We start from the raw sequence: 12,315 nt of genomic DNA, 5'->3' as shown, positions 1-12,315 counted from the left end.
AAAGTAATAGGGAGGGAATCCCGACCTTACAGAAAGTAATAGGGAGGGAATCCCAGCTTTACCGAAAGTAATAGGGAGGGAATCCCGGCCTTACCGAAAGTAATAGGGAATCCCGGCCTTACCGAAAGTAATAGGGAGGGAATCCCGGCCTTACCGAAAGTAATAGAGATTTTGTACATTTCCCTCCTGTGTGTTCTGGAAAAAATATAACAAACTCCATCTTTATTTTAACAGAAACGAACAATGCGGAAAACGTTTTCTTATCGCTGAATGTTAAAGTAGAAGATGAAGACGCCATGCAGCACTCCTCAGGAGACAGTGTATATCCGGGACCGTCATATTATCCCACTGATCGTGAGGGATCTGCTTCTGGCCAAACGATGAAGCTTAGCACAAGCAAAGGGGCCAAAAGCTTCCATTGTGGTGAATGTGGAAGAGAGTTCACAAAAAGATCCGATCTTTTTACACACAGAAAGAGTCACACAGAAGAGAAGTCTTATTCATGTTCAGCATGCGATAAATGTTTTGGTACCAAAGTCAAACTTAGGAATCACGAGCGAAGTCACACAGAAAAGAAGCCATACTCTTGTTCAGAATGTGGGAAATGCTGTAGAAATAAGTCACAACTTGCTATTCATGTTAGAAGTCACACGGGAGAAAGGCCATATTCTTGTTCAGAGTGTGGGAAATGTTTTGTTACAACAGTCAAACTAAGAAATCATCAGAGAAGTCACACAGGAGAAAAGCCTTATTCGTGTTCTGAATGTGGGAAAGGTTTTACAGATAAATCGCAGCTTGTTATACATGAGAGAATCCACACAGGAGAGAAGCCTTATTCATGCTCAGTATGTGGTAAATGTTTTACACATAAATCACAGCTTGTTATACATGAAAGAATTCACACAGGGGAAAAGCCCTATTCCTGTTCAGAATGTGAGAAATGCTTTGCAAGTAAACCACAGCTTATAAAACACGAGAGGATACATACAGGAGAGAAGCCATATTTATGTTCAGAATGTGGGAAATGTTTTATAAATCAATCAAATCTTGTCACCCATCAAAGAATTCACACAGGAGAGAAGCCTTATTCCTGTTTGGAATGTGGGAAATGTTTTGCCCAGAAATCGCTCCTTATCATACATGAGAGAAATCACACAGGAGAGAAGCCTTATTCATGTTCAGAATGTGGGAAATGTTTTGTAAGTAAATCAGATCTTCATATACATGGGAGAAGTCACACAGGAGAGAAGCCCTATTCGTGCTCAGAATGTGGGAAATGTTTTGCAAAGAAATCTCGTCTTGTTAAACACGAGGAAAGTCACACAGGCGAGCAGTCCTACATTAGGGTGATAGTATCCTGACACCTTAGTCAAACTGCCAATGAAGTGTTGGGGTTCATAGGGTTACCCCAGTGATCTATGCGTAGCATTATTGCCAGCAGGAGCTTGCGGGGATCTCCATCTTTATGGCTATGACTTGAAGTACTAAGGATTACTATGAGACCTGTCACCGCAATTATCTGAGCAATTGTATTTCTATCAGAGCAATATTCTTGTATTAAACGTAAAGTTTTGCCCTGTGTTGCCCATGTGGGACGTCCGATCACTGTATACGCTGAGTCAGAGCCGGGTTGCCAGTGAGAGAATCTGTGCGCTACCAGGGACGAGGAGGCAGCAGCAGCGGCGCGGGGTCAGGGCAGGTGGCTTCAAATGCAGGTTAGGTCAGGAGTCGGCAAGCGGTACAGAAAAGGTCAGGCAGGCAAGCGTAATCCAAGAAACAGGTCAAGATAACACAGGATAGAAACAGTAATCACAGCAATTCCCTTCACTGGAAACCCAAGGATCCAACAATGCTCAGGCAAGGAGGAACAGAAACTCACGTCCTCTACAACATGTTGGGTCACCTTGATGGCCACGTTGAAAATTAGGTGCAGGTGGAACAGTATTGGTAGAAGGCAGAACAAGGGATGGGACATGCTGGCCCTTTAAATCCTCAGCAAGGTGGCATTCTGTGCCGCTCCGGGAGAAGTGAGGGTCATGGTGAACAAGAGTGGATCTGGGACCGTTGCTGGTCCCATAGATGCTCAGTTGGGTTAAAATATGGTAAATTAGAAGGCAGGGTAGTTTTGGGAAGTCTTGACCATGCTCTTCCAACCAATTTCAGACAATTCTAACCATATGACTTGTAGTTTTAGCGTCTCTTATTCCCAATGCGCCATTTGTACCCTCACCACCGCAGCACATGATCAGTTCACACTGCGCGGTGTCAGAGATACCACTACCGGTGGGCCGGAAGCTAATAGTTCTCCCCCTGTGCAAGATCTCCGATCAAGTATAGTAACTGTCCTCATCAGTCTAATATCTGATAGGTCCCCGATCTGGGGACCATATATTACATGGATTTTTATTACAGGGAGATGGAGGGAGAGCTTGCTGTGTCCCCTCCTCTCCTGTCCTCTTGCTGTGTCCTCTCCTGTCTTCTTGCTCTGTCCTCTCCTGTCTTCTTGCTGTGTCCTCTCCTCTCCTGTCTTCTTGCTGTGTCCTCTCCTGTCCTCTTGCTGTGCCCCCTCCTCTCCTGTCTTCTTGCTGTGTCCCCTCCTCTCCTGTCCTCTTGCTGTGTCCTCTCTTCTCCTGTCTTCTTGCTGTGTCCTCTTGATGTGCCCCCTTCTCTGTCTTCTTGCTGTGTCCTCTACTGTCCTGTCTTCTTGCTGTGTCCTCTCCTCTTGCTGTGTCCTCTCTTGTCCTCTTGCTGTGTCCTCTCCTCTCCTGTCTTCTTGCTGCGTCCTCTCTTCTCCTGTCTTGTTGCTGTGTCCCCTCCTCTCCTTTTGCTGTGTCCTCTCCTGTCCTCTTCATGTGTCGTGTCCTTTCCTCTCCTGTCTTCTTGCTGTGTCCTCTCCTCTCCTCTTGCTGTGTCCTCTCCTGTCTTCTTGCTGTGTCCTCTCCTGTCTTCTTGCTGTGTCCTCTCCTCTCCTGTCTTCTTGCTGTGTCCTCTCCTCTCCTGTCTTCTTGCTGCGTCCTCTCCTCTCCTGTCTTCTTGCTGCGTCCTCTCCTCTCCTGTCTTCTTGCTGTGTCCTCTCCTGTCCTCTTGCTGTGCCCCCTTCTCTCCTGTCTTCTTGCTGCATCCTCTCCTCTCCTGTCTTCTTGCTGCGTCCTCTCCTCTCCTGTCTTCTTGCTGCGTCCCCTTCTCTCCTGTCTTCTTGCTGCGTCCTCTCCTCTCCTGTCTTCTTGCTGCGTCCTCTCCTGTCTTCTTGCTGCGTCCTCTCCTCTCCTGTCTTCTTGCTGCGTCCTCTCCTCTCCTGTCTTCTTGCTGCGTCCCCTCCTCTCCTGTCTTCTTGCTGCGTCCCCTCCTCTCCTGTCCTCTTGCTGCGTCCTCTCCTCTCCTGTCCTCCTGCTGCGTCCTCTTCTCTCCTGTCTTCTTGCTGCGTCCTCTCCTCTCCTGTCTTCTTGCTGCGTCCTCTCCTCTCCTGTCTTCTTGCTGCGTCCTCTCCTCTCCTGTCTTCTTGCTGCGTCCTCTCCTCTCCTGTCTTCTTGCTGCGTCCTCTCCTCTCCTGTCTTCTTGCTGCGTCCTCTCCTCTCCTGTCTTCTTGCTGCGTCCTCTCCTCTCCTGTCTTCTTGCTGCGTCCCCTCCTCTCCTGTCTTCTTGCTGCGTCCCCTCCTCTCCTGTCTTCTTGCTGCGTCCTCTCCTCTCCTGTCTTCTTGCTGCGTCCTCTCCTCTCCTGTCCTCTTGCTGTGCCCCCTTCTCTCCTGTCTTCTTGCTGCGTCCTCTCCTCTTGCTGTGTCCTCTCCTGTCTTCTTGCTGTGTCCTCTCCTGTCTTCTTGCTGTGTCCTCTCCTCTCCTGTCTTCTTGCTGTGTCCTCTCCTCTCCTGTCTTCTTGCTGCGTCCTCTCCTCTCCTGTCTTCTTGCTGCGTCCTCTCCTCTCCTGTCTTCTTGCTGCGTCCTCTCCTCTCCTGTCCTCTTGCTGTGCCCCCTTCTCTCCTGTCTTCTTGCTGTGTCCTCTCCTCTCCTCTTGCTGTGTCCTCTCCTGTCTTCTTGCTGTGTCCTCTCCTGTCTTCTTGCTGTGTCCTCTCCTCTCCTGTCTTCTTGCTGTGTCCTCTCCTCTCCTGTCTTCTTGCTGCGTCCTCTCCTCTCCTGTCTTCTTGCTGCGTCCTCTCCTCTCCTGTCTTCTTGCTGCGTCCTCTCCTCTCCTGTCTTCTTGCTGCGTCCCCTCCTCTCCTGTCTTCTTGCTGCGTCCTCTCTTCTCCTGTCTTGTTGTGTCCTCTCTTCTCCTGTCTTGTTGCTGTGTCCCCTCCTCTCCTTTTGCTGTGTCCTCTCCTGTCCTCTTCATGTGTCGTGTCCTTTCCTCTCCTGTCTTCTTGCTGTGTCCTCTCCTCTCCTCTTGCTGTGTCCTCTCCTGTCTTCTTGCTGTGTCCTCTCCTGTCTTCTTGCTGTGTCCTCTCCTGTCTTCTTGCTGCGTCCTCTCCTCTCCTGTCTTCTTGCTGCGTCCTCTCCTGTCTTCTTGATGCGTCCTCTCCTCTCCTGTCTTCTTGATGCGTCCTCTCCTCTCCTGTCTTCTTGATGCGTCCTCTCCTCTCCTGTCTTCTTGATGCGTCCTCTCCTCTCCTGTCTTCTTGATGCGTCCTCTCCTCTCCTGTCTTGTTGTGTCCTCTCTTCTCCTGTCTTGTTGCTGTGTCCCCTCCTCTCCTTTTGCTGTGTCCTCTCCTGTCCTCTTCATGTGTCGTGTCCTTTCCTCTCCTGTCTTCTTGCTGTGTCCTCTCCTCTCCTCTTGCTGTGTCCTCTCCTGTCTTCTTGCTGTGTCCTCTCCTGTCTTCTTGCTGCGTCCTCTCCTGTCTTCTTGCTGCGTCCTCTCCTCTCCTGTCTTCTTGCTGCGTCCTCTCCTGTCTTCTTGATGCGTCCTCTCCTCTCCTGTCTTCTTGATGCGTCCTCTCCTCTCCTGTCTTCTTGATGCGTCCTCTCCTCTCCTGTCTTCTTGATGCGTCCTCTCCTCTCCTGTCTTCTTGCTGCGTCCTCTCCTCTCCTGTCTTCTTGATGCGTCCTCTCCTCTCCTGTCTTCTTGATGCGTCCTCTCCTCTCCTGTCTTCTTGATGCGTCCTCTCCTCTCCTGTCTTCTTGATGCGTCCTCTCCTCTCCTGTCTTCTTGCTGCGTCCTCTCCTCTCCTGTCTTCTTGCTGCGTCCTCTCCTCTCCTGTCTTCTTGCTGCGTCCTCTCCTCTCCTGTCCTCTTGCTGCGTCCCCTCCTCTCCTGTCCTCTTGCTGCGTCCTCTCCTGACACTGATCTGGTATTGCAGTGGTCAAATGAGGAGTGGTCAGGATAGCGGGACTCCACGGTGTAAATGTCTTCTGACATGGATCACAGGTATAATGTACAGTCATTTCTCCATCTTCAGCATTCTGATGTGTGTTTCGGGTCGTGTGTGTGTGTTGTACAGACATCAGAAGGTGGATTGCACCTGTAGCCGCCGCTTTCACCAGGTCCTAATATTTACTTGCAAAATTCACATACCCCCAGAACTTATATTAGGTCAGAATTGTGTGACAGATAGGCAATCGCTCAAACAGATGAGCAGAAATCAATACAAGAAGGTAATAATTTATGTGAGTAATGGAACTTGCCAATTAGAGAAACCAGATGGTGATAGGAATGGATGATGACAACAATGATGAAGATGACGGTCAGCCACTGAACCTTGCCCTAGATTGATGTATAACAAGAAACCACTGGTCCTGATGGGAACTGCGGGAAACTGACAGCCAGAGTCTGAACAGCACTTAAAGTTGTTGTTCACCATAAAAAAAAAAAAAAAAAAAAAATTTCTTTCAAATCAACTGGTTCCAGATTTGTAATTTATTTTTATTGAAGAATCTCCAGTTTGCTTGGCTGCGGGTGTGGGGGTCGGGTAGCTGTCTGTATTGCTGGGGTGGGGGGGGGTCAGGTAGCTGTCTGTATTGCTGGGGTGGGGGTCGGGTAGCTGTCTGTATTGCTGGGGTGGGGGTCGGGTAGCTGTCTGTATTGCTGGGGTGGGGGTCGGGTAGCTGTCTGTATTGCTGGGGGGTTAGGTAGCTGTCTGTTGGGGGGGTAGCTGTCTGTATTGCTGGGAGGGGGGTCGGATAGCTGTCTGCTGTTTGTATTGCTGGGGGAGTCGGATAGCTGTCTGTATTGCTGGGGGGTTGGGTAGCTGTCTGTATTGCTTGAGTGGGGTGTCGGGTAGCTGTCTATTGCTGGGGGGTTGGATAGCTGTCTGTATTGCTTGGGGGTAGGGTAGCTGTCTGTATTGCTGGGGTGGGGTGTCGGGTAGCTGTCTGTATTGCTGGGGGGGTCAAGTAGCTGTCTATTGCTGGGGGGGTGGATAGCTGGCTGTATTGTTGGGGGGGGTTGGATAGCTGTCTGTAATGCTGGGGGGTTGGGTAGCTGTCTGTATTGCTTGAGTGGGGTGTCGGGTAGCTGTCTATTGCTGGGGGTGTGAATAGCTGTCTGTATTGCTGGGGGGTAGGGTAGCTGTCTGTATTGCTGGGGTGAGATGTCGGGTAGCTGTCTGTATTGCTGGGGTGAGATGTCGGGGAACTGTCTGTATTGCTTGGGGGGGGGGGGTTGCGTAGCTGTCTGTATTGCTGGGGGGTCAAGTAGCTGTCTATTGCTGGGGGGGCGGATAGCTGTCTGTATTGCTGGGGGGTTAAGTAGCTGTCTGTATTGCTGGGGGGGTAGGGTAGCTGTCTTTATTGCTGGGGGGGGGTAGCTGTCTGTATTGCTGGGGTGAGATGTCGGGGAGCTGTCTGTATTGCTTGGGGGGGGTGTTGGGTAGCTGTCTGTATTGCTGGGGGGGTTGGATAGCTGTCTGTATTGCTGGGGGGGTCAAGTAGCGGTCTATTGCTGGGGGGGCGGATAGCTGTCTTTATTGCTGGGGGGGGTTGGGTAGCTGTCTGTATTGCTGGGGGGGTTGGGTAGCTGTCTTTATTGCTGGGGGGGGGGGAGTGAATAGTTAGTATGATAATGTTTTCCCTTAGTCCTATTGGCATCACAATAGCTGGGGTGTTCACGCTCCCGTGGGCCACTAGGACGAGTGGAAATTTTAATGAATTAATCAAAAAGACTCCTCCCACCCGTTATATAAGGTCCCCTCACCACACACACCTCAGTTTATTAACAAGTAAGCACATCTTTTGGGGGGGGGGGACTTTTGTGATGCCAATAGAACTACGGGAAAAATATTAACAAACTAAATAATAACTTCCCTGTCATCTTATTGGCCTCACAATAACTGAGGAGTTAGCAAGTGGAACCCCCAAAGGGAGGGCCCTCAGCTACAGCACTTAAGACAGACCTAGCAAAGTCTGGGCCAGAGGAGATAAAGGAGTCAATCCGGTAGTGCTTCACAAATGTAAGCGGAGTAGACGAGGTAGCAGACATACAAATGTTCTCAATGGGAATGGAGCATCTTTCTGCCCAGGAAGTAGAAACCGACCTAGTAGATTGAGCATTCAAGAAGTCCGGTGTCAGGAACTTACCTGACCGCGCTCCAGCGTCGTCTGCTCCGGCTGGAGCGCAGCGCCGCCCTCCTCGGCCGGGCCGGGTGACGTCACGGAGACCCGACGGCGTCCCTAGTAACCAGGGGAGCCGCGGGTCTCGCGTTAGTATACGTCGCCCGGCCGAGCAGCTGAGTGCTGTTGAGCTCAGGCTAAGTGACGGATCTCTCTGCCGCTCAGCCTGCAGCGCATCAGCTGCTATGCGTCTGGATTCAGGAGACCGGACCAATCAGCCTTTGGTCCGGGCTCCTGATCCAGTATAAAGTGTTATTAGTGCCAGCCTCTAATCGCTGGCTATTAGTTGTTTCTGATCCCAGCTCCCCAGTCCCTTGTATTCTGCTATATCCTTCCTCTTTTGCCTCGCCTGGATTCTGACCTTTTTGCCTGTCCCCTGACTCTCCGTTTGGTTCTGATTTTGTACTGCGTTGCTCGTTTGGTTTCTGACTCGGCTAGTTGACTCCCCGCATTGTGTTTGTCTGTCTGTCCGTGTTTTATGTTCTGCACGTATACAGTATAGGGATTGTCTTCGTGGTTGTCCGCGACCGCCTAGGGTCGACCGAGGCAAGTAGGCAGGTGACAGTGGGTGGGGTAAGATCTAGGGCCCACTGTCGAGTGTCTTGTCTTCACCTGCCAGTCGTGACATCCGGAGCTGCAATACCTGCTGCAGAGTAACACGTTCTGAGGCCGTCACAAATCCACCTTGAGATGGAAGGTTTAGAAGCCGCCTTTCCTCCGTACTTGCCCTGAAAAAAAGACAATTACATTTTCATCCTTACAAAACTGGCTGGTTCTGTCTAAATAGATCTTTAGGCATCTGACCACATCCAGAGAACAGAAATCCATCCCGTCTTCATCAGGCGCCGGAGTATAGACAGGAAAGAGGATAGACTGATTCAAATTGGAGAAAGAAGAAACTTTTGGTCTAAAGGCTGGCAGAACCCTAAGGACAGCCTTGTCAGGAAAAAAGCAAATCTAGGGTTCAATTGACTGGAGTTCTCCCAAAAGCTTGGCCGATGCAATGGCTAACAAATGGCAGGAAACAAGCTTTGAAAATTAGGAAGTTTAAGTTTGGAAGTTTTTAGAACCTCCCCTGACTGAGCAGAGGAAACTCTGTCCTTTTTGTCCAAAAGGGTATAATTGCTATTACTGATGCTTGGTACTGCTTGATCTTCATCAATACGCGCAATATCATCGATACAGGTGGAAAAATGTAGGCCAGGTTGAAATTTCAAGGAATGGTCATGGCATCTATTATCATAGTGCTGTCTGAGGCAAAAAGGGAGCAAAAAGTTTGAGGTCTTCTCCCCATCAAGTCTATTTGGGGAAGACCCCACTTCCAACAAAATCTGAGGTTGCGTTCACACTACGTATATTTCAGTCAGTATTGTGGTCCTCATATTGCAACCAAAACCAGGAGTGGATTAAAAACACAGAAAGGCTCTGTCCACACAATGTTGAAATTGAGTGGATGGCCGCCATATAACAGTAAATAACGGCCATTATTTCAATATAACAGCCGTTGTTCTAGAATAACAGCAAATATTTGCCATTAAATGGCGGCCATCCACTCAATTTCAACATTGTGTGAACAGATCCTTTCTGTGTTTTTAATCCACTCCTGGTTTTGGTTGCAATATGAGGACCACAATACTGACTGAAATATACGTAGTAAGTCCTTTGCTGAGGCGAACCGCCAAGACATTATGCTCTACTTTAATATGAATTGCGGATAATCTGGTTATCCTCCCCTCTGCCCAATTGAAGATCCTTTTAGAGGAACAACAAAAGAATTTCTTTAGAAAATTGGAGAAAAAATTGATCACTTTACAAGTCACCATAAAGGAACAAAAAAGAGATAAATACTTAAGAGATAAAACTGACTATGAGAATGATAAAGTTTTTGAAAAGAAAAAGACAAAGAAAAAACAAAAATAAAGCACGTTCATACAGTGAATTCTGGACTACAGATTCGGACTCCAGTATATCCGACCATGGTACTGCACAAAATAGTCGTCCTTTATCTTCAGGACAACAAAGAACTTTAGCAGATCCCCCTTTAGGCGGAAGACCCGACGGGGAAGAAGAAGAAAGAAAAAGGGTGTATGGAGGCCAGAGAGGCAAGAGGAAGAACAACCATTTAGTAGAGGTGTAAAATCTGAATTCTCACCCCCTATCTTGTCTGGCAGCAACCTAGATGGGTTTCATAAACGTGTTTTGACTGATATAAAAGTCACTGATTTATCCCCCTATCTCTTACAATTTAAGTAAAGATGAATGGAGGGCCCTTTAGTCTATAAAAAAAAAATTGCACTGATATTGTCATAAAGGGTGCTAACAAGGGGGGGATTGTTATAATGACACAAGAATACTACATTGGGGAAGCTACACGGCAGCTAAATCCAATGAATTACCAGCAACTCCAAGGCGGCCCTTCAGGTAAAATCTAAACAAAATTGCAAACTTTTCTAAGAGTACAGGTGGAGAGAAAGATTATCCCGCAAAACACAGCTCGTAAGTTACTGACATCTACTTACAAACCCCCGTGTTGGTATTTTTTGCCTAAGATCCATAAGAACATGCGCAGTCCCCCAGGTCGTCCGATCGGGTTGGGGGTTGGCTCGATTCTTGAGCCATTATCCCCTTATTTAGATTGGTTACTTAACCCCTTGTTGAAGGATGTTCCTTCCCTGGTAAAAGACACAAATCAATTTTTGGACGTCTTGGGGGACTGCGCATGTGGAGAAGAATTCCTACTTACATCAATTGATGTGAAATCGCTTTATACACGGATTCCCCAAGGTTTGGCAATAGCCAGCATTAGGACAATATTGGAGAGAACGAATAAAAGTGAGGACTATATACTTTTTGTTTGCGAGGGTTTGGACTTGGTCCTGTCCAACAATGTGTTCCAATTTGATGGTACATGGTTCCTGCAGGTCTCCGGAGTGGCCATGGGCAGTGTAGCTAATTTATTTTTGGCTGTTTTCGAGATGAATTATGTTTTTACACCATCTAATCATTTTTTTAGGCTCATCTACAGATATGTACGATTTGTGGATGACGTGTTCATAGTTTGGACAGGAACGTCAGATGAGTTTGCTAAATTTGTGGAATTACTAAATACATCAAATGACATGAATATGCTCTTTACCTATAAAATAGAAGAGAAAAGCCTGGAATTTTTGGATGTATTAGTTTGTAAAAAAGACGGCGGTTTGGATACAGAAAACCCACCTCATCTAATACTTTGCTTCACTATAATAGCTATCACACAGAGGCTACTAAAAAGCCAGTGCCATATGGGCAATTATTACGCCTGAGGAGAATTAATAGTAGTTAGATTCACACAAGATGTGTATGCTGGCACTGTGCCCAGTTTTAGGAAACTAAACTTGGACCTCACCGTGACTCTCCCTTGGTTTATGTTACTCTACCGTAGCTGGCGCTCAGCTTGAGAAAACAGTCCAGTAAAGTCTTTGCACAAAAGGATAAGATGAAGTGCGGCAGCTCACCAAAATCAGTTAAAAGATGCTTTATTTGGACATAGAAGGCATCAATAGCAGGTACTATCCACAAACAGAGCAACGGCCGTTTCACTTATTAAAACACTTCTTCTCGACTCACGAGGGCCGAGAAGAAGCGTTTTATACGTGAAACGGCCGTCGATCTGTTTATTTGTGGGTACTACCTGCTATTGATGCCTTCTATGTCCAAATAAAGCATCTTTTAACTGATTTCGGTGAGCTGCCGCACTTCATCTTATCCTTTTGTGCAAAGAATTAAAAGTAGTATGGAATGCTTTCTGCGTCAGGCGGACGATTTAACCCAACGTAACGCATGTAATAAAGCAAAAATGAAAGAGAGGGAAATTCTCCTTAGAGCAGCGTCACAACAAAAAAAGAAGAAGAAGAAGAACCATATATTCGCCTTCTCCTTTAAATGATCCCCAATGGCCCTACAAATTTGCAGTGTCATTAATAAATATTGGAATATACTGGAGGGGGATTCTTCTTTAGGGGAGTGGGTAGAAAACAAACCCTTTGTAACATTTAGACGAAGTATGAACTTAAAAGATAAATTCATAGCAAGTTTGTCTCTAAAAAAGATAACACCAATATGTGGTTAAGAAATGATCTAAAAGGCAACTATAGATGTGGTTCCTGTAAATGGTGTCCGGCAATAATGAAAGGTACTGGGATAGATATAGTAGTAAAAGACTTTACCTGTTGCAAGACCACCCATGTTGTCTATTGTCTTACTTGCCCTTGTGGCCGATTCTATATAGGTCAAACAAAAAGAGCCCTTTGTACTCGATTTAGAGAACATATATACTCTTTAAAGACTGGAGTAGGCGCTACTAGATTGATCAATCATGAAAGTCATAATGGAGACTCTTCAGTACTAAGGTTTGCCGGGATAGGGTTTATGGAAGACCCGGGCAGGATAGACATGGGGCCCTTTTGAGAACAGAGTTACTGTGGATAATGCGCACTGAAGCGGATGGACCTGGAGGTTGTAATGAGAGAGTAGATCGCAGCCTCCTATTGATCTGTTTCTATGCAGCGGTTCATTGTGTTTAACATTGTATATAAATTGGTTTTGTATGTTGTTATCACTAATTATGTTTCACATGTTTCCTGAACGTCACCACTATGTGTACATTTAAATAACATGATGACGTTCAAAGAGGGTGGTCCGTAGAAGCGCCGTAGAGGGCGTGAAACAGCCTGTTACCAACACTCCTGCAGCGTCTGCATTCACCTTACCTGCACCATGTCCTGCATCAAAATGCTTTAAT

General features: G+C 47.3%; 2 protein-coding genes and 1 pseudogene across 2 annotated transcripts in view; all 3 read left to right on the top strand.

Annotated features, from left to right (window-relative positions):
- Nucleotides 1-1,580, top strand: part of LOC138797122 (zinc finger protein 585A-like) — a 59,602-nt gene extending 58,022 nt beyond the window's left edge. Inside the window, exon 7 of the mRNA XM_069976921.1 lies at nucleotides 235-1,580. Within this exon, the coding sequence (XP_069833022.1) occupies nucleotides 235-1,361 (1,127 nt within the window). The 3' untranslated portion in view covers nucleotides 1,362-1,580. The remainder of the gene's footprint in view (nucleotides 1-234) is intronic.
- Nucleotides 1-12,315, top strand: part of LOC138797152 (zinc finger protein 84-like) — an 863,099-nt gene that overhangs the window by 278,998 nt on the left and 571,786 nt on the right. The gene's annotated exons all lie outside the window — the stretch shown is intronic.
- LOC138797990 (U2 spliceosomal RNA) lies at nucleotides 2,299-2,459 on the top strand (annotated as a pseudogene).

This window comes from Dendropsophus ebraccatus, chromosome 7, assembly GCF_027789765.1.
Source record: "Dendropsophus ebraccatus isolate aDenEbr1 chromosome 7, aDenEbr1.pat, whole genome shotgun sequence".
In the NCBI taxonomy this organism is placed as follows: domain Eukaryota; kingdom Metazoa; phylum Chordata; class Amphibia; order Anura; family Hylidae; genus Dendropsophus; species Dendropsophus ebraccatus.
The sequence above is the reverse complement of the archived record's forward strand: the minus strand, read 5'-3'. Positions and strand labels throughout refer to the sequence as shown.